Raw genomic sequence first — 27,734 nt, 5'->3', positions numbered from 1 at the left:
TATGATGGTGACCAGTGGCATGTGGTCAGTCTCCACAATGAAGGTTGAAAGCCCATTAAACACATAATCATGGAACTTTGTGAGCCCATTAATGAGCAAGACATTCTTTTTAGACTTCTGCGTATTGTCGTTTAGGACATCGCCCTGGACGCAAATACCACTGTCAGCCAGTCTCCTTCCAGATTCTGCTGGAGAAGGACCGCCCCTAAGCCATTCTGTGATGCATTGGTTGAGATTTTTGTGCTCTTGGTTGCATCAAAAAACGCGAGCACTGGCGCCGTGATAAGCGAAACCTGCAATCCCTGCTGCCATTGTTCGTGCTTGCTGGACCACTGGAATGCTGCATTCTTCTTTATGGCCTCCCTCAGATGTGCAGTTTTGGCTGCCAAGTTGGGAATGAACTTGCCCACAAAATTTATCATGCCTCGCATTCGTAAAATGCCTTTTTTATCTATAGGGTTTGGCATCTGCAGAATTGCCCTTATCTTGTCTTGATCGGATGGGCGGCATGGGGAACAGTGATTAGCACTGCTGCCTACTGCACTGAGGACACGGGTTCGAATCCCAGCCCCGGGTCACTGTCCGTGTGGAGTCTGCACATTCTCCCTGTGTCTGCGTGGGTTTCACCCCCACAACCCAAAGATGTGCAGGTTAGGTGGATTGGCCACGCTAAATTGCCCTTAATTGGCAAAAGAAATTGGGTACTCTAAATTTAAAACAAATAAATAAATAAAAAAATAAACTCTTGCCTTGATTGGGCGAACCTCTTGTGCGGACAGCTTGGGCGGGATTCTCCACTACCGCGCCAAAGTGACCGCGCTGTCGTGAACGCCGTCGAGGTTCACGACGGCGCGAAACGGCCCCGGTCCCGACCGATTCAGGCCCTGACAATGGGCCAGGATCGGGGCCGCGTCATCTACACGCGCCAGGTAAAAGCGGCGGCGCATAAATGATGCGGCCGGCGCCGCATAACGGGCGTCATCTGCGCATGCGCGGGTTGGCCGGCGCCAACCCGCGCATGCATGGTTGCCGTCCTCTCTAAGTCCACCCCGCAAGAAGATGGCGGACGGATCTTGCGGGCCCGCGGAAGGAAGGAGGTCCTTCTTAAGAGAGGACGGCCCAACGATCGGTGGGCACCGATCGCGGGCCACCCCACATCTGAGGTACCCCCCGGTGTAGGATCCCCCCTTGCCCCCCCCCCCCCCCCCCCGCAGGCCGCCCCCCCCCCCCCCCCCCCAGCGTTCACGCACAGCTCACGACTGCAGCGACCAGGTGTGGACGGCGCCGGGGGGAACCCGCCGTTTTGGCCTGGCTGCTCGGCCCATCCGGGCCTCAGCATAGCGGGGGTGCCGGAGAATCGCCATTTTTGGTGTCTCCTGCGATTCTCCGGCCTGCGGCCCGCGAAACACGACCGGGCCGTTCCCGCCACTTGGGAGAATCGCGGGAGGGCATCCCGGGAAATTTTGGCGGCCCAGGCGATTCTCCCAACTGCCGTGGGAGTGGAGAATCGCGCCCCTTGTCTCCCAGGAAGATGATACCATGCACCCCAACTTGACATTTGGCCCTGTTAAATTTCAGACCGTTTTCTTGGATACTCTTTAGGACCCTTAGCAGACGCTTATCATGCTGTTCCCGAGTCGACCCCCAAATGATAATGTCATCCACATACACACGGACCCCCGGGATTCCTTCAACTATATTCTCCATGGCGCGATGGAATATCTCTGCAGCTGAGTTAATGCCAAATGGCATTCGTGAAAAACAATGCCTCCCGAAGGGTGTGTTCAATGTGCACATTTTTGTCCTTTCTTTATCTAGCTGCAATTGCCAGAAGCCTTGTGGCGTGTTAATTTGCTAAAACAAGTTGCTCCTGCCATTTCACATGCTACCTCCTCCCTTTTTGGTACAGGGTAGTGTTCCCTTTCATTACTGAGATTCAAGTCCTTCAGATCCATGCAGATTCTTAGGTTCCATTATGCTTCTTTACACAGACCATGGAATTCATCCAGTTTGTAGGGGCTTCAATACGTTTAATGACACACAAGGCAGTCATTCTCTCTAAATCTGCCTTTAGTTTATCCCTTAATGGCGCCGGCACACTTCTAGGCACATGAATCACAGGCTTTGCATCTTCCTTCAGCTGAATCTTGTACATGTATGGTAACATACCAAAACCTTGCTAAACTTCAGGGAAATCATTCAATACAGAGTTTCCTGTGGGATGAGAGCCTGCCGCAGAATTGTCCGCACTGTAGACTTGTCGGACAAGCTGTAGCTCCTCACATGACTCAACTCCAATTAAGGACTCATGGCCTGCCGCCAGCACAAAAAATTTCAGCTTGTACCTTTTGGTTTTGACATCGACATCAAGCCCACATGCGCCTAACAATGAGATTTTGTTACCATTATAATCTCTCAATAGACCCGTTCCGGGAACTATTTTTGGCTGAATTTGCAGCTTTTTTACATCAGACAGGTTGATGAGGTTGGCCCTCGCACAGTGTCACGCTTGACTGTTATTACCATGCTATTTATTTTAAATTTTTATGTTTGATATACCTTGAGTCTCCTTGTCTTTGCTGGAGATCATGTTCTCAGACACACCTCATCAATGGCACCGATACCCTTTGTTTGTTCAGGCCTTTTTCTTGTATAAAGATACAAATTCAATCTTGTATTGGGCTGCAAAATGATTTCTGCCATTACAGATGGCACATGTTTTTCCATAAGCAGGACATTGCCATGGTGTTTGCCGTTTGCCACATCGTGGACACAAAATGGAGGATCGGGTTGGCCGCTCAAAACTGGGAACATGTTTCTTATTCAGTTGCGTCATCACACTAATGGTGTCTGCCGCCTCTTCTGCCTTCGCACCAAAACTACAGAGATTCAACGCTTCAAGCTGCTTTCTAGCAAGCTCACTAGCGTGACATATTTAAACGGCACTTTCAGGTTTCAGATCTGTTTCCTGTAGTAGCCGCTTGTGCACTTTATTATCGGTGACTCCAAAAACGATCTGGTCTCATATCGTTGACGACTGGAGTGTGCTGAAGTTGCACAGCCACAATTTCAATCGCAAGTCAGTGAGGAAACCGGAGCACTCGGAGGGAACACATACAAATACAGGGAGAATGTGCAGACTCCGCACAAACAGTAACCCAAGCCGGGAATTGAACCTGGGACCCTGGAGCTGTGAAGTAACTGTGCTAACCACTGTGCTACCATGCTGCCCACGCAGCTTGCATTCCAAGCAATCTTCATATTCCAATCTGAAATTATCTTGCAATTGCATTTCTTGCCCATAGATGCTGCGTTTATGAACCTGCCTCATCTTCACCTGATGAAGGAGCAGCGCTCTGAAAGTTGTGATTTCAAATAAACCTGTTGGACTTTAAACTGGTGTTGTGAGACTTACAAAGTTGCTCAAATTAAGGTTACAATCAAGAAGTTATGTTTTGGGCTACATCAGCCTGATCACAGCAAGTAAGAATCTTTCTTGCAATATAAAGAAATTAGTTGCTTGAACATAGAACATAGAACATTACAGCGCAGTACAGGCCCTTCGGCCCTCGATGTTGCACCGACCTGTGAAACCACTCTAAAGCCCATCTACACTATTCCCTTATTGTCCATATGTCTATCCAATGACCATTTGAATACCCTTAGTGTTGGCGAGTCCACTACTGTTGCAGGCAGGGCATTCCATGCCCTTACTACTCTCTGAGTAAAGAACCTACCTCTGACATCTGTCCTATATCTATCTCCCCTCAATTTAAAGCTATGTCCCCTCGTGCTAGACATCACCATCCGAGGAAAAAGGCTCTCACTGTCCACTCTATCCAATCCTCTGATCATCTTGCATGTCTCAATTAAGTCACCTCTTAACCTTTTTCTCTCTAACGAAAACAGCCTCAAGCCTCTCAGCCTTTCATCATAAGATCTTCCCTCCATACCAGGCAACATTCCGGTAAATCTCCTCTGCACCCTTTCCAATGCTTCCACATCCTTCCTATAATGCGGCGACCAGAATTGCACGCAATACTCCAAATGCAACCGCATCAGAGTTTTGTACAGCTGCAACATGATCTCATGGCTCCGAAACTCAATCCCTCTACCAATAAAAGCTAACACACCGTACGCCTTCTTAACAACCCTCTCAACCTGAATGGCAACTTTCAGGGATCTATGTACATGGACACTGTGATCTCTCTGCTCATCCACACTGCCAATAATCTTACCATTAGCCCAGTACTCTGTCTTCCTGTTATTCCTTCCAAAATGAATCACCTCACACTTTTCTGCATTAAACTCCATTTGCCACCTCTCAGCCCAGCGCTGCAGTTTATCTATGTCCCTCTGTAACTTGTAACATCCTTCCGCACTGTCCACAACTCCACCGACGTTAGTGTCATCTGCAAATTTACTCACCCATCCTTCTACGCCCTCCTCCAGGTCATTTATAAAAATTACAAACAGCAGTGGCCCCAAAACAGATCCTTGTGGTACACCACTAGTAACTGGACTCCAGTCTGAACACTTCCCATCAACCACCACCCTTTGTCTTCTTCCAGCTAGCCAATTTCTGATCCAAACTGCTAAATCTCCCTGAATCCCATGCTTCCGTATTTTCTGCAGTAGCCTACCGTGGGGAACTTTATCAAACGCTTTACTGAAATCCATATACACCACATCAACTGCTTTACCCTCATTCACCTGTTTGGTCACCTTCTCAAAGATCTCAATAAGGTTTGTGAGGCACGACCTACCCTTCACGAAACCGTGTTGACTATGATTAATCAAATTATTCCTTTCCAGATGATTATACACCCTATCTCTTATAAACCTTTCCAAGATTTTGCCCACAACAGAAGTAAGGCTCACTGGTCTATAGTTACCGGGGTTGTCTCTACTCCCCTTCTTGAACAAGGGGACAACATTTGCTATCCTCCAGTCTTCTGGCACTATTCCTGTTGACAAAGATGACTGAAAGATCAAAGCCAAAGGCTCAGCAATCTCCTCCCTAGCTTCCCAGAGAATCCTAGGATAAATCCCATCCGGCCCAGGGGACTTATCTATTTTCACCCTTTCCAGAATTGTTAACACCTCCTCCTTATGAACCTCAAGCCCTTCTAGTCCAGTAGCCTGAATCTCAGTGTTCTCCTCGACAACATTGTCTTTTTCCTGTGTGAATACTGACGAAAAATATTCATTTACCATCTCTCCTATCTCCTCGGACTCCAAGCACAACTTATCACTACTGTCCTTGGCTGGCCCTACTCTTACCCTAGTCATTCTTTTATTCCTGACATATCTATAGAAAGCTTTAGGGTTATCCTTGATCCTACCTGCCAAAGACTTCTCATGTCCCCTCCTGGCTCTTCTTAGCTCTCTCTTTAGGTCCTTCCTAGCTAACTTGTAACTCTCGAGCGCCCTTACTGAACCTTCATGTCTCATCTTTACATAGGCCTCCTGCTTCCTCTTGACAAGTGTTTCGACTGCCTTAGTAAACCACGGTTCCCTTGCTCGAACATTTCCTCCCTGCCTGACAGGTACATTCTTATCAAGGATACGCAGTAGCTGTTCCTTGAACAAGCTCCACATTTCCATTGTGCCCATCCCCTGCAGTTTTCCTCTCCATCCGATGCATCCTGGGTCTTGCCTCATTGCATCATAATTGCCTTTTCTGCCAGATATAACTCTTGCCCTGCGGTATATACCTATCCCTTTCCATCACTAAAGTAAAGTTTATAAAAGGAAGTTTATAAAATGTCTAAATTCACCGGATGTGTGTGTCACTAACTTAGTTGTCCAAGAGGTTGGTGGTAAAGATAGTGGGTTTGATCCAACCGAGTGGCATATGCTATGAAGGTCAGACTGGATAAGTATGGCAAATTTCCTTCTCTTACGGACCATCGGGTACCAGGAATATTAAAGTATATAGGGAATGAAGCGACGTGAGGTAAATTACCAGGATGAAGTTGAGAGAGGCTAGTGGTAACTTTGCAGAGGTCTTTACAGAGCTGGATATGCTTATCAACAGGGAATGGTTAAGGCAAAGACCATTACATTTTTCAATTGAAAAGTGGGTGAACATTTCAAGGTGAAAGGACGAGCGATGCGATTAGTTGGGGATTTATCCAGCAAGCAACAAGTACAGGAGCAATAGGCTGAAAGATGTGCTGCACCACATTGTGATCGCATAGTAAGATCAAGGTGAGGTTAGGGTAGAAAGGGGCAGGATGTTTCTCATTTGAAAACCAAAGCAAGACAGTGGGTGCTCTGGATTGCAAAATGTTTCCAGTTGCAATCTGGAGAAACAAGCGGTAATGTTCAGCTATTTATTTTTGGAAGAAAAAAATTATGACCCCGACGTGATTTGAACACGCAGCCTTCTGATCTGGAGTCAGACGCGCTACCGTTGCGCCACGAGGTCTTAATATCGAAGAGACGAATCCTTGGTACTAATCAGTCGCGGCGATGTGTCATCCTGTGACTGCGGTATGCTGGCGAGAGGCTGTCAATCACGGATGCTGATCTCACGCGGAGTCAGGGCCTATCGGCTGTAATCTCGTCATGCACGCACGCACGGCCGCCAACAGCAGGAGGGAGGGGCGGGGTCTGTAATCAGCAACGTCTCGAGGGGGCGGGGCGCAGCGCAGCGGCGCTTCGCGGAGCGCTCAAGCCCCGCTCTTTAGGTCGGGAAACCCCGCGCCTCCTTCCTTTTTGTCGCCATGGCGGACGGCTTCAACAAGGTGCTGCCGGTGCTCTCGCTGTGGACGGGCTTCAGGGCCCTGGCCGGTCCATCTATCCGCTAAAATCCCCTCCCCGCGCAACACCGGTACCATTTAACCTGGGGCACGGCTCTGGTTGATGGTCAGCGGCCTTTTTCTTTCCGCTCCCGGTGAGGCTGAGCGGAAGGCCCGGGGCCTGCGGGAGTTGACCCTCCCGGAGCCGCCGTTCAGGGGAGCTATGGAGCCGGCCGGGGGTGGGATACATCCCTCCTCCAAAGCTCCCGGCCTCCAAGCGCAGCACTCTGCGGCCTCGTGTTCCGGGAGGAAGCCTCACTGCGGAGCCACCGGCGTCCATGTGCTGGCTGCAGGCCTAGCCTGCACCCTGTAGCTGATTGCTGACGCCGCACCATGAGCTTTGGGGACGGTTCGGCGGAGCTGCCTTAACGCCTTTGTCTTGTATTCCTTGCAGGTCCTGCTCCTCGATGGCCGGGGCCATCTTCTGGGCCGCCTGGCAGCCATTGTGGCGAAACAAATCTTGCTAGGTATTCCTCTTTTACTCAGAATTTCGGTACTCTTTTACTGATCGCTTTTTAAGGCATCAGGCTGTCGATGATGAATATTAGTCAATTTGAAGGTTTCCATGAGAATACTTTCATGCACTACCATCTGAAGTACAATTGTATCAATTCCATTTTACTTGATTAATTATAGTCCATGTTTCATCCTACTTACTGGGCTGTCTCTTTTTAAAAGGCCATAAAGTGGTGGTGGTGAGATGTGAAGGGATTAACATCTCTGGCAACTTCTACCGAAATAAACGTAAGTGTCTTTCTCCTCGTCCCTCCTTATCAGAAGAATTGTATTTTATCAGTAAAACCTATTTACCGTGGAACTAGTTGAACGGAAGCGTGTTTATTGCTCGATCAGTTTCTGTCTGTGATGAGTTACTGTGTTTTGAGTTTCTCGACCATGAGAATACTTCACATGCACTACCATCTGAGACACAAAAAGATGAGCGCATCTCCTAATAACTTTAATCAAAAAGTTGTAAACGAAATGTTTGTTTATTAAATCAGATGTCTATGCTTAATGTATCCAGCATTAGATGTTTGTGTAGTCAAATGGTGTTCAATTTATTCTGCACAGATATTCAGTTACCTCTCTCTCTATGTAGTTAAGTATCTTGCTTTTTTGCGCAAGAGGATGAATACTAACCCCTCTCGTGGCCCATATCACTTCAGAGCACCAAGCCGGATCTTCTGGAGAACTGTCAGAGGTAATATTTTGCTTAAGACTTAAGCGCACAGTTATATGGCTGTGGAAAATTGGTTTTATCAATTGGGCGAAGATTGAGACCAGTTATTGCATTGTTTGGAAACAATAAATAATGGGACACATTAACATTGGTGTATATTTATAATTATGTCGTCAAATCTTATTTATCCTATGCCAGTTTACTTGTGGTTAGGTGATAATCTAGAGACTTATTACATTTCTGTTTCTGGGTTTTAATTTGGCCCTCCTAACTGCTCATAATCCCTATTCCGAACCTCCTTCTTAGACCTATCTATGTCATTGCTTTCCATGTGGACCATGGTAACTGGATCCACCCCCCTCAGGCACAGATGTCCACAACCTTCACTGGATAGGCAATGCAGCTATCTGGACTTGTGCTCTCTGCTGCGGAGAACTGTCTATCCCTGCTGAGTATACTGTTCCCTAATGCCACAAAATTCCTATTTGAATGGCCTCCTGTACCACTGAGCCACATTTGCTCCTCTATCTACCTTGCAGCCTCCACTCCATATAAATTGCAACAACCTTGAGCCTGTTGGAAAATTGCAACCTTCAGGCTCTTCTTCTTAACTGTCTCTCCCTTTGTCGCACCCTCCTGTTCCTAAGCCCTCAACAAATCGGAAGCACAGGTGTTTTTATTTTTTTTATTCCATCCTTAAAAGTTCCAAAGTCAATACGTAGAATGGATAGGGCAGCACTGTTCACATACCCAGATTTGGGGATCCAAATTGGGAAGGTTGACTGTTGTTTTGCATGAACACGTTGTATACAGATACATTTAATTTGACTGTGGTTACTTCAAGGTATGTTGCCACACAAGACAAAGCGAGGTCAAGCTGCCTTGAACAGACTGAAGGTCTTTGATGGGATCCCTCCTCCATATGATAAGGTGCACAACCATACAATTTGCCAGCGTGTTGCTGTTCTGTCACTGATGAATTATTATTACCTACATTGTTTGATCTTTTGAATGAGAACAAACTTAATACTGAGATAGAATATGTTCTCCTCAACTCATTTTTTTCTTTCTTGGCCTGGTATAACTATGACATTTTCATTTGCAGAGGAAACGTATGGTTGTGCCAGCAGCCTTGAAGATTGTACGTTTGAAGCCGACCCGCAAGGTAATCGTAAACATTGCAGCTGGTGTGTAACATTGTTTTATAGAAACGTGTTACAGCACAGGAGGGAGAACATTTGACTTGTCAAGCTTTGCGAGTAATTTAAATAGTCCCATAATCTTGAAAACCCCTTTCTTCCGCCTCCACCCACAGCAATGCAGTACATTTAAGATCCTAAGTATTCAACAAAGTTCCTAATATCTGTTTTTGGTTCTTTTGGCATAAGTCTGTGTCCTCTGGCTCTCTGCCTTTCCAGTAATGGTATTTTTTATCTATTCTAGACCCCTTGTAATTTTGAATGCGTATCAAATTTTATTGAGGTATTTTTGGTATTATACCAACAACAAAATAAACAATGTACATGAAACTATAAACATAGTGCGAAAGCCATCTCCCTTTCAGGCCCCACCTTTTTTAACCCCTACTCTAAGCTAAACTAAACCCCCCCCCCCCTTTTCTGCTGACAATTAATTTTCTACGAAGGAATCTATGGAACAGTTGCCACCTCGGGCAAACCCTAACAGCGACCCCCTCAAGGCGAACTTGATTTTCTCCAAACGGAGAAAGCTGGCTGTGTCCGATTGCCAGGTCTCCGACTTTGGGTGCTTTGAGTCCCTCCGAGCTAATAGTATCCATTACCAGGGAACAAAGGGCCAAAATGTCTGCCTCTTCTGGATTCCCGGGTCTTCTGACACCCTGAAAATCGCCACCTCTGGACTCAGTGCCACCCTTGTTTTTAACACCGTGGACATGACATCTGCAAACCCCTGCCAAAATCCCCAGGCTTCGGACATGTCCAGAACATGTGGGCATGGTTCACTGGTCCTCACGCACATTTTGCACACCTGACTTCCATCCCAAAGAATCTGCTCATCCGGGGCCACTGTCATGTGAGCCCGATGAACGACCGACCTTTAATTGTATCAGGCTGAACCTGGCACATGTAGCAGACGCATTGACCCTATTCAACGCGTCTGCCCATAGACCATCCTCTATCTCCTCCTCCCACTTGTGCTTCAGCTCCTCGGTCTGCGTCTCCTCTGACCCCATAACTTCCTTGTAAATGTCAAGAGATGCTCCCTTCTCCTACCCTCTGGAAACTACCCTGTCCTGAACCCCCCTTAGTGGTAGAAGCGGGAAGGTTGACACCTGTTTATGTAGGAAGTCCAGCACCTGCAGATACCTGAATTTGTTTCCCCTCGCCAACCCAAACTTCTCCAGTGCCCTCAAATTCGGAAAGCTCCCCTCTAAACATGCCCCCCATCCTCTCAATCTCTGCACTCCGCCATATCCGCAACCCCCATCCATACTTCTCGGGGCAAACCGGTGATTATTACAGATTGGAGACCAGACCGATACTCCCACATGTCTCCTCCATTGCCCCCAGACTCAGGGCCGCCACCACCACGGGGCTGGTGGAGTCCGTGCTGGCGGGAACGGCAGAGGTGCAGTTACCAACACCTCCAGGCTGGTGCCCTTGCAGGAAGCCGCCTCCATACGCTCCCATGCCGATCCCTCCCCCACCACTCCCTGATCCTTATACCCCAAAAACCGGCCAAATTCCCCATGAATCCTCATGATGTCTTCTATTGGGTCCGATACACACAGAAGCAGTTCGTCTGCATAAAGCAACTCTGTGCCCCCCACCCCTGGACCAGCCCCTTGAGGCTCTGAGCAATTGCCAACGGCTCTATAGCTAGCGCGAACAACAGTGGGGAGAGGGGGCATCCCTGTCTTGTCCCCTGGTGCAGTCTAAAATAGTCCGACGTCTTATTCGTCCGTGCGCTTGCCACAGGAGCTTTTATACAGCAACCTGACCCAGTCAAAGCCCCGCCTAAATCCGAACCGTCCCAGTGCCTCCCACAGATAATCCCATTCTACCCGATCAAAAGCCTTTTCTGCTCCATTGCAATTAGTACCTCCGCCTGCCTACCTTCCGGGGCATCATGATCACATTTAACAACCTTCTTACATTGACCACCAAACTGCCTACCCTTAACAAACCCCATCTGGTCCTCCTGAAAATGTCTGGAACTCAATCCTAGAGGACACAATTTTGGTCTGCAGTTTGCCATCCTCATTCAACAGGGATATCGGCCTGTAGGACTCTCTCAGCTCTGGGTTTTTATCCCGCTTCAGAATCAGCGAAATCGTGGCCTCTAACATTGTCGGGGGCAGCACCCCTCTTTCCCTTGCCTCATTGAACATCCTCATCAACACCAGCCCCAATATCCCAGTGAACATTTTATAAAACTCCACTGGGTACCCGTCCGGCCCCGGGGCTTTACCTGACTGCATGGCCTTCAGACCCGCCACTATCTCTTCCAACCCGATCGGGGCTCCCAGCCCTTCTACCAGCTCCCCGTCCACCTTTGGGAAATTCAACCCCTCCAAGAAGTGCCTCATCCCCTCCGGCCCCGTAGGGAGTTTCGATCTATACAACCTACTGTAGAAATGCCTAAACGCCTTATTCACCCCTGCTGAATCTCCGACCAGGTTCCCATCTCCCATCATTTACTTTCCCTATCTCACTGGCTGCCTCCCTCTTTCTAAGCTGCTGTGTAAGCATTCTGCTGGCCTTCTCTCCGTACTCAGATCGCCTTTCTCAGCTGCTCCACCGCCCTCTCTGTGGTTAACAAGCCAAACTCCGCCTGTAGCCTCTGCCATTCCCTTAAAAGCCCTACCTCTGGGGTCTCTGCATACCTCCTATCGATCTATAAATCTTTACCAGTCGGTCTGTCTACCTTCTCCCTATGGGCCCATATCGAGATCCGCTCCCCCCTGACCCCACCGCCTTCAGTGCTTCCCAGACCACCGCTGCTGAAATTTCCTGTGTCGTTGACCTGCAGGTAGTTCTGAATACATTCCCTCAGCTGCTTGCACACCCCTTTAATAAAGTCCCACATCTAACCTCCGGTGCGGGCGCTGGTAACTGTCTTTACTAACCTGCAGGTCAACCCAGTGCGGAGCATGGTTTGAGATTATGATCGCCGAGTACCCTGTGTCCACCACCCCAGCAAGGCGCGGCTCAAAATTAAGAAATCAATCCGGGAATACACTTTATGCACATGTGAGAGGAGATCTCCACCCTCTTGATGCCCAAATCTCCATTGATCCATCACCCCCCCCCCCCATCTCCATGAACCCTTTTAGTTCCTTTGCCATTGCTGGCACCCTGCCCGTTTTCGAGCTTGACCGGTCCAAGCCATGATCAATAACTGTTGAAGTCCCCTCCCATGACCAACCTGTGCGAGTCCAGGTCCGGTATCTTCCCAGCATCCTCTTTATAAACTCCACATCATCCCAATTTGGCGCATATACATTTACTAATGCCACCTGCACCCCCTCCAGTTTCCCACTGACCATAATGTGAGGCATTTATGTTACATACGTATGTATGCGCACACACATCAAACACAGCCATGGAACAAAACCAGCAAACAGGGCTGCAAATAATCAAAACAATTAAATTACCTAACACCCCACCTTCCCCTGCCTCTTGTTCCCCAACTCCCCTACCTCCTTTTTACCCTCCCTGCTGACATCTTAACTATTTTAGAAGAGGTTGACGAATGGCTGCCATCTCTGGGCAGGCCCTCTCACTTTATCTTTTCCAACCTGAGGAGTTCTGCCTGGTCACTCACCCAAACCCCGGCCCCCCTGGTTTCAGTGGTCCTGAGTCCTGCCATTTCAATCAGATCTGTCTCTGGGCTACCAGGGAGGCAAAAGCCAAGAGACTCTCTCGCCCCTGGGTCTTCTGACACCCCAAAAGTCACCACTTCTGTACTCTGGAGCACCTTCAAGACCTCCGACATAATGTCGTCGATCCCTGCCAGAATCCCCCAAGCTTTGGATAAGCCCAAAACATGGAATGATTTGTGGGCCCACCTGCTCACACCGATCCTCCACCCCTTCAAAATACCTGCTCATCCTAGCCACAGTCATATGTTCCCTTGAACTGAATAAGGCCAAGTCTAGCACACAAAGATGGTGCGTTCACACTCCAGTCTCATCCCACACCCCAGCCTCCACCTCCCTCCCCAACTGTTCCTCCCACTTCCGCTTTACTGCCCCTCTTGGGACTCCGTCCCAATCCATTGACTCCATATAAATTTCCGACACTTTACCCCTGTTTTTGCCACCACCTTGTCCTGTAGCCCCTATGGCAAAGAGGTGGGGAAATGACAGTACCTGCTTCCTGACAAATTCTCTCACCTCTAAATTACCAGAACCTGTTCCTGGTGGGCAACTCTTAATTCCTCCACCAGCCCCTCCAAACCTGCGAAGCTGCCCCCAACTAGTAGATCCCCAAATTGCTGAATCCCTGCCTGTTGCCACCCCATCCATCCACCCCCCCCCCCCCCCCCTGGGTAAACTCATGATTCCTGCAGATTGGTGCCTTGGTGCTGCTGACACTGTCCCCACACCCGTGTGGCCGCCGCCACTACCGGGCTGTGGAGTACCTGGCTGGTGACAAAGGTGTCATCAACAGTGCCCCCATACTCTAGTCTTTACAAGAGGCTGCTTCCATCTGCTCCCATACCGGCTCTTTCTCTCCTTTCTACCCACGTCCGAACTATGACTATATTTGCTGTCTAATGGTAAATCAACAAATTTGGAAGAGCTATCTCCCCCCGCCCCCCAGACCCTGCTCCAGCAGCACCTTTGCGGGGCACCCTCTGTTGCCTTTGGAATGAAGATCGGGCACTTCTGTAACACATTACCTCCGGAGAACCGCTATCTTCGCCGATTGCACCAGTCACGGGAGCCAATCCCATCTCCTAAAGTCCCCATTCAACTGTTCCACCAACTGAGCCAGATTCAGCTTGTGCAGCTGCTCTCATCCCTGTGCCATCCAAATACCAAAAGCTCTTTCTCCCCCCCCCCCCCCCACACACAAACTATTAAACTGCTTTACTGGCCCTCTTGGAGCCCCCTACGTAGGCCCACTCCCTTGCCCTATCCCTGTAACCCCACCTAACTGTTGCACAATAAGGGGCAATCTAACCTAACCAATCCACCTACCCTGCACATCTTTGGACTGGGAGGAATCCCGTACAGACTCCACACAGTCACCCACGGCCAGAATTGAACCTGGGTCTTTGGCTTTGTGAGGCACTGCCACTGTGCTGCCCTAGGATACCCATCTTTTCCATTCCATCTATTACTGAAGTCATTTTCCTTTGGACCATTCTTATAAATATTTTCAGCACATTTTTCAATGTTTTTGCATCTACCCTTAAGTGTGGTGCCCAGATTTGGGCAATGCAATTGATGCCAAACTGGTATTGTATAATTTTGTATTGTAATTTCCTTGCTTTAGTACTGTTTGTTTATTAAACAGCTATCTTCATATACTTCATAACCACTGTTTCAACCTTCTGTCGAGCTTGGGTTGATATTAACCAGTGACCCTGTGATGCAGATAACAGCAACTTGGATTTGTATATCACAATTGGTGTAATAATGCGCTTCAATGTGCTTCACAGGCATGTAATAAGCAAAATGAGAAACCGAGTCCTACAAGAAAAAATTAGGGCAGATAGCTAAAAACTTACTCTTAAGGAATGTTGTGAAGAAAGGTGATGAGGTTAAGGGAGAACTTGCAGATTTTGGGGCCTTGGCAGCTCGTTCTCCAATGGTAGAGTGATTTTGTATGAAGAGTGCTCAAGTGATCAGATTTAGATGAGTGCAAAGTGGTGATGACCATTTTGATCGACTGCTTATGTGGCAAATTTCTCATGCACCGTCTTGCTGAAAAAGCCTATTGGTTACTGTGAGCAGAAATTGGCCATGGTGGGAGTGTTACGATTTGTTGGATTAATTATACTAGCTGCATTACTTGTGACATCACAGCTCATGAGTTATAGGCCAACCAGTTCTGGGGAATTCTTTTTAGGGTCACTCTTGGAGGAAATTTTTGCATTGTTGAATGTTAAAATCATATTCAATGTTACCACACTCTGAAAACCGTCAAACTTTAATTTTATTGTCCTTTTTGATGGAATAAAATACTTTTTGAAAGATTATAATGTAATTGGCATCACATTCGTACAAATGCACAGATCCACCAGTATTCTATGGTGTCTGGCAAGCAATTGTTTTGTTCATTGGTGATCCCTGTGTGAGTATTTGGTTATTCAACTGTGTAACTGTATAGCTTAAAGTTTTTTAAATCCTCTAACCAACTAAGAATGTTGAGGCTACAGCACCAATGGATATCAGTGAGCAACCAAGCCATTGGGGATGCAGTTGAGATCACAGGGGGAGATTGATATGCCCTTTAAAAACTGAATTATGTCCTTCACCCCTGACAAATTGTTTCCATGCAGTTTGCTCTCCTTGGTCGCCTTGCTCATGAAGTTGGTTGGAAATACCAGGCAATTACAGCCACTCTTGAAGAGAAGCGTAAAGAAAAGGCCAAGCTTCACTATGAGAAAAAGAAGAAAACTTTAGTAAGTGATGATTATATTGATACATCCTTCAGCTGTACCCCTCCCTTAAAGAATGCTGTTATGTTGACCATAAGCTAAATGTGCACTGCGAACTGTTTGCAATTCATTTCTCATCCAACCAGGTGGCCATGATCTCCCAGCCTACCTGAGCTGAAATTGGGAATTGTGTTGGTATCCAATGTAGTGTGTGGAACCCTGATTTGCTCTAAGAATTGTAGGCTGTTTTTTGGGCTGTAAGTCTACTGCAGCGTTTCCCAAACTTTACCAGGTGCTGAAACCTTTTGGTCCCCCAAGAGTACTGAAAACATTCTAATTTAAGGGGCGAGTTTAGTAGCCAATCCACCTATCCTGCACAACTTTCGGTTGTGGGGGTCCGACATGGGGAATGGAAACCCCACATGGATAGTGACCCTGGGTCCTCGGTGCTGTGAGGCAGCAGTGCTAACTGCTGTAACGCCGTGCCAGGGTCCTTGGGAGATGGAACTCCTAAGAAACACACACCTTTTTGAAGAGGAACCACAAAATTGAATGTTTTTGTGCAATGTGTATAAAACATAGAAACAAATTTATTAAAGTGTTTTGTATTTCATGTATGTATATGTTTATTATGATTAAAATGTTCTCCAAGTACTTCAAGTCTTTTTGTCATTTTTAATGGGAGGAGTGATGCTGTTTCATTTGGTCACTGATTTGTTTAATAGTGCTGCTGGATTCTGATCCTCCTCCCTCTTTCTCACCCTTCCCTCTTGCCCTGGCCAGTCTTCCTCCGTCTGCCATCGTTATGCCTTTCCTGAGACTTTCCCAGGACTGTAATTTCTAGTGCTTCCAATCAGATGCTGGCTTCTCCGAGCATTAGATGCTGATGGGCTACTGCTCTGAGAATTCAGTGGCCAATGCAGATGAGGCTGGTTTAGCACAGTGGGCTAAACAGCTGGCTTGTAATGCAGAACAGTGCCAGCAGTGCGGGTTCAATTCCTGTACCGGCCTGCCTGAACAGGCGCTGGAATGCGGCGACTTGGTGCTTTTCACAGCAACTTCATTGAAGCCTACTTGTGACAATAAGCAATTATTATTATAACCGGCTTCTCATCTTGAATTGGACAAGCTGGAGGGACAGCTTTTAAATTTAAAATGGCTGGACATACTGCAGAACCCTTTATGGGAAGTGCTGAGCTAGTTAAAAGACTGTACTTGGATTAAAGTAAAGTTAAATTGGTATTTCCTGTTTTATCAATGATTTTTATAAATTCTGTTTACAGAAACTGAAGAAAGTAGCTGAGAAGAATGTTGAAAGCAAAATTGCCAAGTATACTGCAGTTCTGAAACAATATGGTGTCCTTGTTTAATATATTCACTCTGAGAAATTGACAATAAAAGCTATAGGAAAAAAATGGTTCACATATATGCCTTTTGATTCTTATTGCAGTTGAATCTTGTTTTATAAGGTAAATAAATTCTCTATTTACAGAAGCATCTGTTATTTTTGCTAGTGTTATATATTCTCTGTTGGTGCCGTTCACCATCTTGTAAGCACAAGATTCATTACATCGAATGGTCTTTATTTTCCTCTTGGGGCATCTGTAAACTTGTATAATCTGAAGCTAGCAAGACTTGTGTATCACCTGTCAAGAATTTTGTAATTAATAGTAACTTTGAGGGAGTAATAAAACAATGTCTATTTTAATTCGTTGCTTTTCCCCAGGAAGTATGGTTGTAATTGTTATTTTGAACTTTGTACGATATTTGAGCTAGTCACATTTTTCCCTTGATAAAAGCAAATTGCTGCCGATGCTGGAATCTGAAACCAAAGGAGAAAATGCTGGACAATCTCAGCCAGTCTGGCAGCATCTGTAAGGAGAAAGGGCTAACGTTTCAAGTCCAGGTGACCCTTTGTAAAAGCTTCACCTGAGGAAGAAGCTGCACTTAGTGATTGAAACAAACTGTTTAACTTGGTGTTGTAAGACTTCTTACTGTGCCCACCCCAGTCCAATGCTGCCATCTCTACATCAAAACTAAAAAGCATAAAAAGTGGGAGATATTTATACTGTAGGGTGAGGGAATGAAAGAAGTCATAGCTACAGCAAGCAAGGGCGAAGAGTGTTAATAGTAGTCCCCAAAGAGAATAAAAGGTGTGAACGGCTAAACAGCAGCAAAACTAAAATCGGGATAAGCTGCGATTTGAGGGGGTGAGGTAAAATGAGAAGGGGGAAGCAAAAGGTAAGATGGGGGGAATATATGTGTAAAGGGTAAAAAGACATTTTAAAATGGAATGAAAGCAATGGAGGTGGGGTGGAGCTAATTCTCTGAAGTTTTTGAGTTTGAGACCAGAGGGCTGTAGTGTGCTTAATTGGGAGATGAGATGCTGTTCCTCCAGCTTCTGGAACACTGGGGCAGGCATAGAAGCAGGGTCCTGTGTTAAAAGGGCAAGCAATGGGAAGGTCAGGTCAGGGTCCTGAATGTGCACAGACTCAAGGTGCTCAGCAAAGTGATCACCCAGTCTATGTTTGGTACCTGAGATTTGATTTGAATTCTTGTCACATGTACCGAAGTACAGTGAAAAGTATTTTTCTGCGGCCGAGGAATTACACTACATAGGCACAAGAATAATCAGCAGAGAACATTGACAAATGGTACATCAACAAAACAGTGATTGGTTACACTGAGGAACAAGGGGCCAAACAAAGCAAATGCAAGAGCAGCATAAGGGCATCGTGAATAGTGTTCTTACAGGGAACACATCAATCTGAGGGGGAGTTGTTGAGTCTTGTAGCTGTGGGGAAGAAGCTATTCCTATGTCTGGTTGTGAGTCTTCAGACTTCTGTACCTTCTGCCTGATGGAAGGGTCTGGAAGAAGGTGATGAAAACTAGAATTGAACCTGGCACCATGTGACATAAAGTATAATTTCATGTATGAACTATTTTCTTAGCCCCTTTCTCTAAGGTAGGTGATTAAAATGAATTTTTCAACTGGACCATGGCGTTCTATTCATTCTGTCGCCAACATTAAGGGAATTTAAATGATCATTGGATAAACATGGATGATAATGGAATGGTGTAAATGGGCTTTAGATTGGTTTCACAGGTCGGTGCAATATCGAGGGCTGAGGGGCCTGTACTGCACTGTAATGTTCTATGTTCCATCCAGCATATAAAATGCAGTGAGTGCACTGGAAATGACATTCCATTGACAACCAAAGTACAGCTCGGGCAGGGAATTGACTTTTTACATGTGTGTAATCTGGAGCTGTGGATAGTGGTGATAGGTTCCATTAAGTGGCTGACTAGGAATCTCTCCCACTCACCACTTTCCATTGATGTACGGTGGGAAGGACAGACGAGTTGATCCTTAGTCTGCTTGGCTGCATTATGAATGCAGCTTCCTTGGTCATTAAAACCTGAGGTCCGACTTCAACCTGGAGCTTCTGGCTCAGATGCTCCTCACTACCTGACCGACCATCATAAATTACTTAGCCTCCCCCAAGTCCACTTATCCATCTTTGGTAACCCAGCAGGCCCAAAAAATATGGGGAATTCACAGGCTGCAGTTAGATTAATGAAAAAGCCACTGGGCTGGTGCGTCTATGCTGAATATCACCATTCAGAGAATGCTACAAATAACATTGAAGAACCCAAATGTCCTAGTTATATCCTTGTTCATGGTCTGTGATGCAATATTTCTTCTGCCTTTCCCATGGATCACAATAGCTTTCAATGTATTGGTGCAAACTACATCCATGCAGTTTTGACCTTGTACTGGATTTCCTAACATGGGCAGCTGGGTGCAAACTACTGCTGACTTTATAAGTTAGTGGGAGGTCCTGTTAGCTACAGACACTAGTTGCCCAAAGATTGAGTATTGTATAATAATATTTACTGTCACAAGTAGGCATACATTAACACTGCAATGAAGTTACTGTGACAAGCCCCTAGTCGTCACACACCGGCACCTGTTCGGTACACAGAGGGAGAATTCAGAATGTCCAAATTACCTAACAGCATGTCTTTCGGGACTTGTGGGAGGAAACCGGAGCACCCGGAGGAAATCCACGCAGACACAGAAAAAGCGCTAGACTCGGCACACTGACCCAAGCTGGGAATCAAACCTTTCTGCCGCCACAGAGGGTGGTGAGTGTCTGGAATGTGCTGCCAAGGGAGGTTGTGGAAGCAGATATATTAATGGCATCTCGACAAATACATGGATCGGATGTGTATAGAGGGAAACGGCACTAGGAAGTGCTGAGGGTTTTGGCCAAGGGTGATATGACCAGTCCTGGCTTGGAGGGCCTGTTCCAGTGCTGGTTTGTTCTTTGATTCCAGGTACTGTTTCTAAGTCTTGGCCAATAGGCCCCCCACCCTCACCACGTTTGAGCAAATGTTGCTATCTGCCCTATCTCAGGATTGACCTTCCAATGTTTCTTAACCACCTATTTTGTGCAGTACCTGTACGTACATGAAATATTGTATTTTCTGTTAAACTCAGACAGATCATTCCGTACATGAAAAGAAAATACGTAGGATAAACATAAAATACATAGACACGGGCATCGTGTGAAGCATACAGGAGTGCAGTACTACTCGATAGGTTGTGTGAAGAGATCAGGTCAGTCCATAAGAGGGCATATTTAGGAATCTCGTAACAGTGGGGAAGAAGCTGTTTTTTTGAATCTGTTATTGTGTTCTCAGCCATTTATGTCTCCTGCCCAATGGAAGAAGTTGGAAGAGTGAGTAAGCTGGGAGGGAGGAGTCTTTGATTATGCTGCCGCCACTTTCCCAAGGCAGCAGATGTAGATCCGAGTCAATGGATGGGAGGCGGATTCATGTGGTGGACTGGGCTGTGTTCACGACTGAAGTTTCGGTCTTGGGCCGAGCTGTTGCCATAGCAGGCTGTAATGCAGCCAGATAGGATGCTTTCTATGGTGCACCTGTAAAAGTTGGTAAGAGTCAATGTGGACATGCCAAATTTCCTTAGTTTCCTGAGGAAGTATAGGCACTGTTGTGCTTTCTGGGACATAGCGTTGATGTGGGTGGACCAGGACAGATTTTTGATGATGTGCACACCTGGGAATTTGAAGCTGTCAACCATCTCCACCTCGGCCCTGTTGATGCTGACAATACTTTGCTTCCTGAAGTCAATGACCAACTCTTTAGTTTTGCTGACATTGAGGGAGTGATTGTTGTCGTTACACCGCTCCGGACTCTTTCATAAAGGCTACTACTTCACACGTGTAAATTATGGAACGACTTAAAAAATAGCACTAACACTCCCACCATACAACAATAGAAATGATTTAATTTTAGTCAATCACTAAATCAGGGGAACTGTATATATTGTGTGCTACATGTAACAAAGCAAGTACTGCTCTATTCACTACATGAGCTCATTGTCTATACTGTCGCTGATGGGATTGGAAACTGAACTCTGGGGAATATTTTAGCATGAGCTCAGCTGCCTTTGCTTCTTACTTGAGAGTATAAATGACTGTAATTCATTGCCTGCGAATGAAGTTATTTTTTAAAAATCAGCCATATAATTAAGTGTAGTTGTGAAGCAAACAAATTGCGATGGGATGCTTATTGACAGTGCATCCTGCAGCTTTTTAATTACGTTTGTTGGTTGAGCTAAAGGTGGAAGGGTTTTATGAAGGACACCACTAATTTAATTTTTACGTTTGAAGGATTTAGTACAGGGAATTGAGGTGCTGGTTTTCATTAGTAGGACCTGGCTGGGATTCTGTCTCAAAAGGCTGTGATTACAGCTCCGTTGAACAGCTGTAAAGTCCCTTAGTGTAATGAATTTGGCAATCTCAATATTAGTTCCTATTGTGCACAAGTCTAGACTCAATTTTGGCAGCCTGGATCCAAAAGGCCTGAGGAATACCTGGAATGTCACCCTTTCCCTCTACCTCTATTCGCAAGTACAGTACAATACCTGTGCAGTATGTACTACGCTGTAGTTTGTACTATACTGCAATTTACAAGTTTTACACTGTTCTTGTTTTGTGTAAGCAAACCATTTCTGATGTAAAACTCTTGAATTTACTCAAGTTTTCATTGTATTTTCTTTCAGAAATGTCAAGTTTTGGGATGGCTTGAACCTATCTAATACACTCCCATTATATGAAATACGTTTGCCTTTTGCGTTTTGAGAAAGATTTGGCAGGGAACGTGACCCCTGCAAACAGTGGCACTTAATGGCAGTAGAATACAAATTATGACTGAAGAGAACTTGCCACATTTTTTTGCATACAAGAAAATTACTGTGGATGCTGGAATCTGAAACGAAAACAGAAAATGCTGGACAATCTCAGCAGGTCTGAAAGCATCTGCAAAGAAGGAACAGAGCTAACGTTGAGTCTGGATGAAAAATTAATTTAGATTCCAGGATCCGCAGTAATTTCTTTTTGGCAAATTCACTGATGTGGGAAAATATTGTACTCATTGTTTTTATTAAATACAATTTGAGTTCAACGGTAACTGAAATAAAGCAGCTCACCAATCGTATCTGGTCTCATCTTACCAAATGTTTTTTTTAGTAAAGATTGGTGAAGAACATGTGAAAAATATCACACAAGGAAATAATATTGTTACATCTCTGGATTATTCTGGAATTGTAGATACTGGGAAGCATGAACACACTCCTGATTTTCAGAATTATTACTGTCTTCACGGAGAGGCATAATTGGGGCTCCGAGGAGGGTTCAGATGAATTTTACAGGGCAGAGGAGCCAGAATGAAGCAAGGTGAGAGGATGCAGAGGGGGACTGGGCGAGGCAAACAGCATTAGAATAAATAGATTAGACAGCGGAGCAATGGAAGGCAGGCTGAGATAGGTTTGTTGTGCATGTATGCAAATAGGCCTCATGACCCCCTTGAGCCTACTCCATCATTCAGCCAAGATGGTTGAACTACATTTAACTCCACTCTCCCACCCTATCTCCTAACCTTGGATGCAGTTAGTGCTCAAAATTCTATCAATCGGTGACTTGAATACAGAATCATAGTGTAGCATAGAAGGAGACCAATGAGCCTATTGAGTCTGCAATATCCAGTTAGTCCCAATTTTTTCCCATAATCTGCAATTTTCCTCCTCCAAGTTTTTATTTCATTTTTGGAAACGATTACCGAATCTCTAACATTCCATCAGGCAGTGCATTCCAAATCATAATAACACTGTGTAAAAACTTCACATTTTTTTGCCAATCACTTCAAACCTGTGTTCTCTGGTTGTCGACATTTCAGCCATTGGAAACTATTTATTTACTCTTATCTAACCTCTTTTACCTCAGTACTCAATTACTGAACATGCACAGTCCTCTCCGATGTACAGAATTGCAAAGATTGACAACTGTGGGCAAAGGAATTTCTCATATCCATCCTAAAAGGGCGAGCCATTGTCCTGAGACTGATACCTCGCTTAGACTTTCTCCAGTGAAGGGAAATGGTCTTTCAGCATCTACTCTGTTAAACCCTCCAAGAAATTTGTACATTTCAATGAGATCATCTCTGTTCTAAGCTCCAGAGAATTTGGCGCATTCAATTTGATTTCCTCAGGATAGTCCTCTTATCCCAGAATCTGGTAAATGGATTCACCATGAAAAAGTTGGTGCACTGCAGACATAATTTGTCCCATGAAGTTATGATGTAACTAGTAAGAGAGACCTGCCTCAAATCAGGCGATGGATGGGAACGTAATGTTCCTGGCTACACTGCATTCTTGAGGATATGAAAGTAATAAAAAGGAGGTTGGGAAGGTGGTTGTCATAATATCCATGCATGTATATAATGAAGTGCAGACAGGCAGTGATTGACACACAGGATGACCAGTAAGCACACAGTACAGTGCAGCCAATCACCAGACAGGACACCACCACTATAAAGCCAGAGGGCACTAGGTTTCCCCCTCTCTGGACCCAGCCACTGAGACAGTCAGAGTCCACGAGCTAGCACAGTTCAATCACCATGTGGTAGCCAGTGAGTCTGGTCAGGCTAGTACAAGGTCTCCAGTCAGTTCAGTATAGTGTCGACCCACAGTTAAATATGTATGTTAGTTCTATCGTTCAATAAAACCATGTTGGATCTTCTACAGTGTTAGAGGTCTGTTTTTCGCATCGCTGCATCAAGTGCAGTCCACACCGAAACGACCTGCCTAACACATCAGTGGTGGCAGCATGAATTAAAGATACCATTGCATACCTGAAAAGGAGCTACAAGCTGGAAAATGAAAGGTAGAACCTGATTATGTGTAGAAGATAAGTTATGTTGTTAGTTCTATTTCATAGAATATTAAATAGTCACTTGATAGTACAGAACTTGAATTTTGCAGGAAAAAAACATACCGGGAGACAATAGCTCTCTGGGTCATTCTCCATGGCATTGTCTGGATCAGAGTTGACTTGACAACCAATTAGCACCCTTTTCTTATGCAGTATAAATTGTCGCTCCCTTTGAAATTTGGCATTCTTATACCTGTCCTTTTGAGTGCAAGTTGAAAAGCTTAGACAATATCTTTTTTGCAGCCACACTCAAGAACACTAAACAGTGGGAAGGAGATCGAGGGGCAATATGTAAGCAAATTTAAGGTGTAAAAACAAATCAATTTTCCAGTTACAGGTAGCAGGCGAGCGGGAGGTGGGGGGATGTGCAAGGAGCAAGCAGGTGCTTTTCCTAAAATGTGGACAGGAGTATATTTTGCACCCAACATGGAAAAATCTAGTTTTATGAAATAGAATGGAACAAGTGGAGTATGTTTCATTGCAAGAGCATCAGGAAACCATAACAGGTGACACCATTAGATTTACAGTAGAAATGGAAAGGGACAAAACACGATCAGAGCACTCAGCTGGTGGGGAGTGGCTAATTTCAATGGGTTTTAAAGGTATATGGTCCAGACAGGCATGTTAAACAGATAATGAGCAATGGGAGGCCTTCAGGAAGGAATTGTTCAGGTACAAACTAAACACATTCCCGTGAGAACAAAAGGCAGGTATCCAAGCTAGACAGAGTTCCCTTGATGACTAAAGAAATTGAGATTGACATGTGAAGGGGAAGGGAGGCTTACAGTAAATGCCAGGTTCATTATACAGTAATTAGTCAAACTAAGTACAAGAATTGCAAAGGATGACTCAAAAGGGAAATAATCTGGGCAAAGACAGTTGATATATTAAGAAAACTGAGATGACCTCTTTGAAGCAGAGTTGGTTCAGCAGAGATTTAACAAAATTATTAAGAATTTTTTTCATAAAGAAAACTTTTGGCTGCCATGCCATGGGTATCTTGGGGGCACAGATATTTATTTTCCAAATAAGGAGCAATTTAGCGTGGCCAACAACCTACTCTGCACACCTTTGGGTTGTGGGGGTGAGACCCACGCAGACACAGGGAGAATTGCAAACTCCACACAGACAAGTGACCCAGAACCGGGATCGAACCCGGGTCCTCAGCGCCACGAGGCAGCTGTTAGCCACTGCACCATCGTGCTGCCCCAGGGACACAGATAATTGACAAGCAAATCAGACAGGAGATGATGGGAAAAATATTTTGAGCGGTGAGGATCTGGAATGTACTTCTAGAAAGGGCAGTGTAAACAGAGTCAAATAGGAACCCTACATGAAAGGGCTATACCTGCTATGTGGAAAGTAAGGAAAAGGGACTATTTGGCAACTCTTTCAAAGCCTCTTCAGAGACCGGATGGGCTGAATAGCATCCTTCTGTACACTGTGATTTAATTTGAATGGTTGACAGTTCTCGAAGTCACCCAGTCTAGTTAGAATACACCCTGGGTTAGGCAGCACGGTGGTGCAGTGTTGAGCACTGCTGACTCATAGCATCAAGGACCCGGCTTCGATCTCAGCCCCAGGTCATTGACCGTGTGGAATTTGCACATTCTCCCCGTGTCTGCTTGGGTCTCACCCTCAACCCAAAAAGATGTGCAGGGTAGGTGGAATGGCCAGTCTTTTGAGGTCCACCAACAAAACAGAAGAAAGGAAACAAACCGAGGGACAAAGGAAAAAAGGGCCTCTCCTGTTAGGGGCACTGCCCGAACATAACAAAGATCAACGGAAACTTAAAAACATCAAATAAGAGTGCAATTAAAGGGGTCAATAAAGCAGCCCAACCCCTGTGGTGCCCACCGGGCACAGAAGGCCTCGATGGTGTCCGTGGACACTGCATGCTCCCTTTCCAGGGACACCCGGCTGCAAATATAGCCGCGGAAGAGGGGCAGACAGTCTGGCCGGAAGGCCCCCTCGGTCGCCCGTTGCCTGGATCTATAAATGGTATGCTTCGCCAGGCCCAGGAGCAGGTTCACAAGGACATCCTCCGCCTTCCCTGTCTCTCTCCGCACTGGGTGCCCTTAGATCAGGAGCGTGGGGCTGAAGGGCAAACAACACTCCAGCAAACGAATGGTTAGAAAACTAAAAGGGGGGTGCAACCTAGAACATAGACATGGTCCATGGACTCCACAAGGCCGCAAAAATGGCAAGCTTCTTGGGAGTCTGTGAACCGGTGGAATCAGTGACTGTACAGCACTGCTGCATGCGACACCCTCCACCCCAGGTCCCCAAGTTTGAGGGGGAGGACTCCTCCATAGAGGGATCTCCAGTGGGGACCTCCTCCGCCAGACGGCAACAAGGCATGCCATGGCGTGTCCGTATGACGGGCAAGGGCAAGGAGGTGAAGAGTGTGCAGCAGCAACCGGTACAGGAAACCCCACCGTGCAGTGCGAAAAGGCTAAGGAGGATATTTCCGCGAGGCGGCTAGGATTGTGGGGCACCAGCCCCCGAGGGAGGTTTCGGGGCCTGGGACCAATGTAGAATTCTGTACGGGCAGGGGTTCGCCCAGACGGGATACCACCGCATACCTGCACGTCCTCCAAGCCATGAGTGCCATTGGGTCAGAGCACGACCCTTTTGAGGTCTCGGATGGCATTGGCCACGAGACGGACATCCACCACTGCATGTTGTGCTAACTCGTGGAGTGTCATCCAGCCCACTCTTCAACCACCCAGCAAGTCTCCGATCCTGGTCACCCCGACAGCCACAGCACGCTCCTCTGCCAGCCACTCAAAATGGTATTGGTGGAGGTTCGGATTCCCGAGCAGCCGCTCCCTGACGACAGCCACCACCCCTGACGGTGGGGGGGGGGGCTGCAGCGCAAGGCGTCCATGTTCCAGACTTTGAGCAGGTCCTGGTAAAAGACGGGTAGCACCTGCAGAGGGTAACGAAGACCTTGCAGATCTATGAACAGGAGCTGCATGTCATAATTCAGAAGAAATGCATCGCCAGGGCACTTCATCGTGGAGGGGGCTCAACGTAAAGGCATCGCTGCAGGGACTGAAGGCGGAACGTCGCCACCTGGGTGGGAACTGTTGTGAAAACTCGGAAGAATATGACATTTGAAACATGAAAGTAATACTGAGAATGCCTGAGGCGGAGTACACAACCTGGCACTCGCAAATTCCGCAGGTCAGCAGGGTCAGTGAACATGAGGAGCATGTCATCAGCATAAGCCGAAAGGACCACCCCGGCCCATGCATAATCAGTCCCGACAACCTCCTCCGCAGGAAAGGCTCCACGCAATTAGGATAAAGTTGGCCAGACAAAGGGCAGCCCTGACGCACTCCTCTCCCAAAGCGAAGGGGCGCTGTCAGGGACCCGTTAACCTTAATTTTTTTTCTATAAATTTAGATCACCCAATTATTTTTTTCCAATGAAGGGGCAATTTAGTGTGGCAATCCACCTAACCTACACATCTTTGGGTTGTGGGGGGCGAAACCCACGCAAACACGGGGAGAATGAGCAAACTCCACAGACAGTGACCCAGAGCTGGGATCAAACCTGTGACCTCGGCGCCGTGAGGCAGCAGTGCCTACCTTAATGAGACACTCTGCGGCAGTGTAGAGAAGTCGGATCCGGGCGACAAACTGCATCCCGAACCCGAATGCTTGCAGTGTCCCAAATAAATATCCATGATCCACCCTGTCGAACGCCTTCCCCTGATCAAGAGACAGGAAGGTGCTTGACATACCAGCCCTCTGGGAATGATGGACCAGATGGATGTTGTCCTGGATCGTGCAGCCCAGGACCATGTCGGACTGGTCAGGGTGGATCATGGTCCAGTACGGTGTCAAGGCA

At 46.5% G+C, this 27,734-nt stretch overlaps 1 protein-coding gene and 3 non-coding genes across 4 annotated transcripts; 3 read left to right on the top strand and 1 right to left on the bottom strand.

The window, feature by feature from the left end:
* Positions 1-6,361: 6,361 nt before the first annotated feature.
* On the bottom strand, positions 6,362-6,433 carry trnaw-cca (transfer RNA tryptophan (anticodon CCA)). The gene has a single exon. It is a non-coding gene; the product is annotated as a tRNA-Trp (tRNA).
* A 221-nt stretch (positions 6,434-6,654) lies between these two features.
* On the top strand, positions 6,655-17,003 carry rpl13a (ribosomal protein L13a). Its single transcript, XM_072500917.1, has 8 exons — positions 6,655-6,752; positions 7,201-7,273; positions 7,485-7,550; positions 7,906-8,007; positions 8,831-8,916; positions 9,092-9,151; positions 15,481-15,603; positions 16,863-17,003. The coding sequence occupies exons 1-8, from the start codon at positions 6,732-6,734 to the stop codon at positions 16,947-16,949; spliced, it is 618 nt and encodes a 205-aa protein (XP_072357018.1). The 5' UTR covers positions 6,655-6,731; the 3' UTR covers positions 16,950-17,003.
* LOC140430689 (small nucleolar RNA Z195/SNORD33/SNORD32 family) lies at positions 7,661-7,737 on the top strand. The gene has a single exon (XR_011949504.1). It is a non-coding gene; the product is annotated as a small nucleolar RNA Z195/SNORD33/SNORD32 family (small nucleolar RNA).
* Positions 8,951-9,026, top strand: LOC140430695 (small nucleolar RNA SNORD34). The gene has a single exon (XR_011949505.1). It is a non-coding gene; the product is annotated as a small nucleolar RNA SNORD34 (small nucleolar RNA).
* Positions 17,004-27,734: the final 10,731 nt, after the last annotated feature.

The sequence above is a fragment of the Scyliorhinus torazame genome, chromosome 1 (assembly GCF_047496885.1).
Source record: "Scyliorhinus torazame isolate Kashiwa2021f chromosome 1, sScyTor2.1, whole genome shotgun sequence".
In the NCBI taxonomy this organism is placed as follows: Eukaryota; Metazoa; Chordata; class Chondrichthyes; order Carcharhiniformes; family Scyliorhinidae; genus Scyliorhinus; species Scyliorhinus torazame.
Note: the sequence above shows the minus strand (reverse complement) of the source record. Positions and strands in the feature narration are given on the sequence as shown.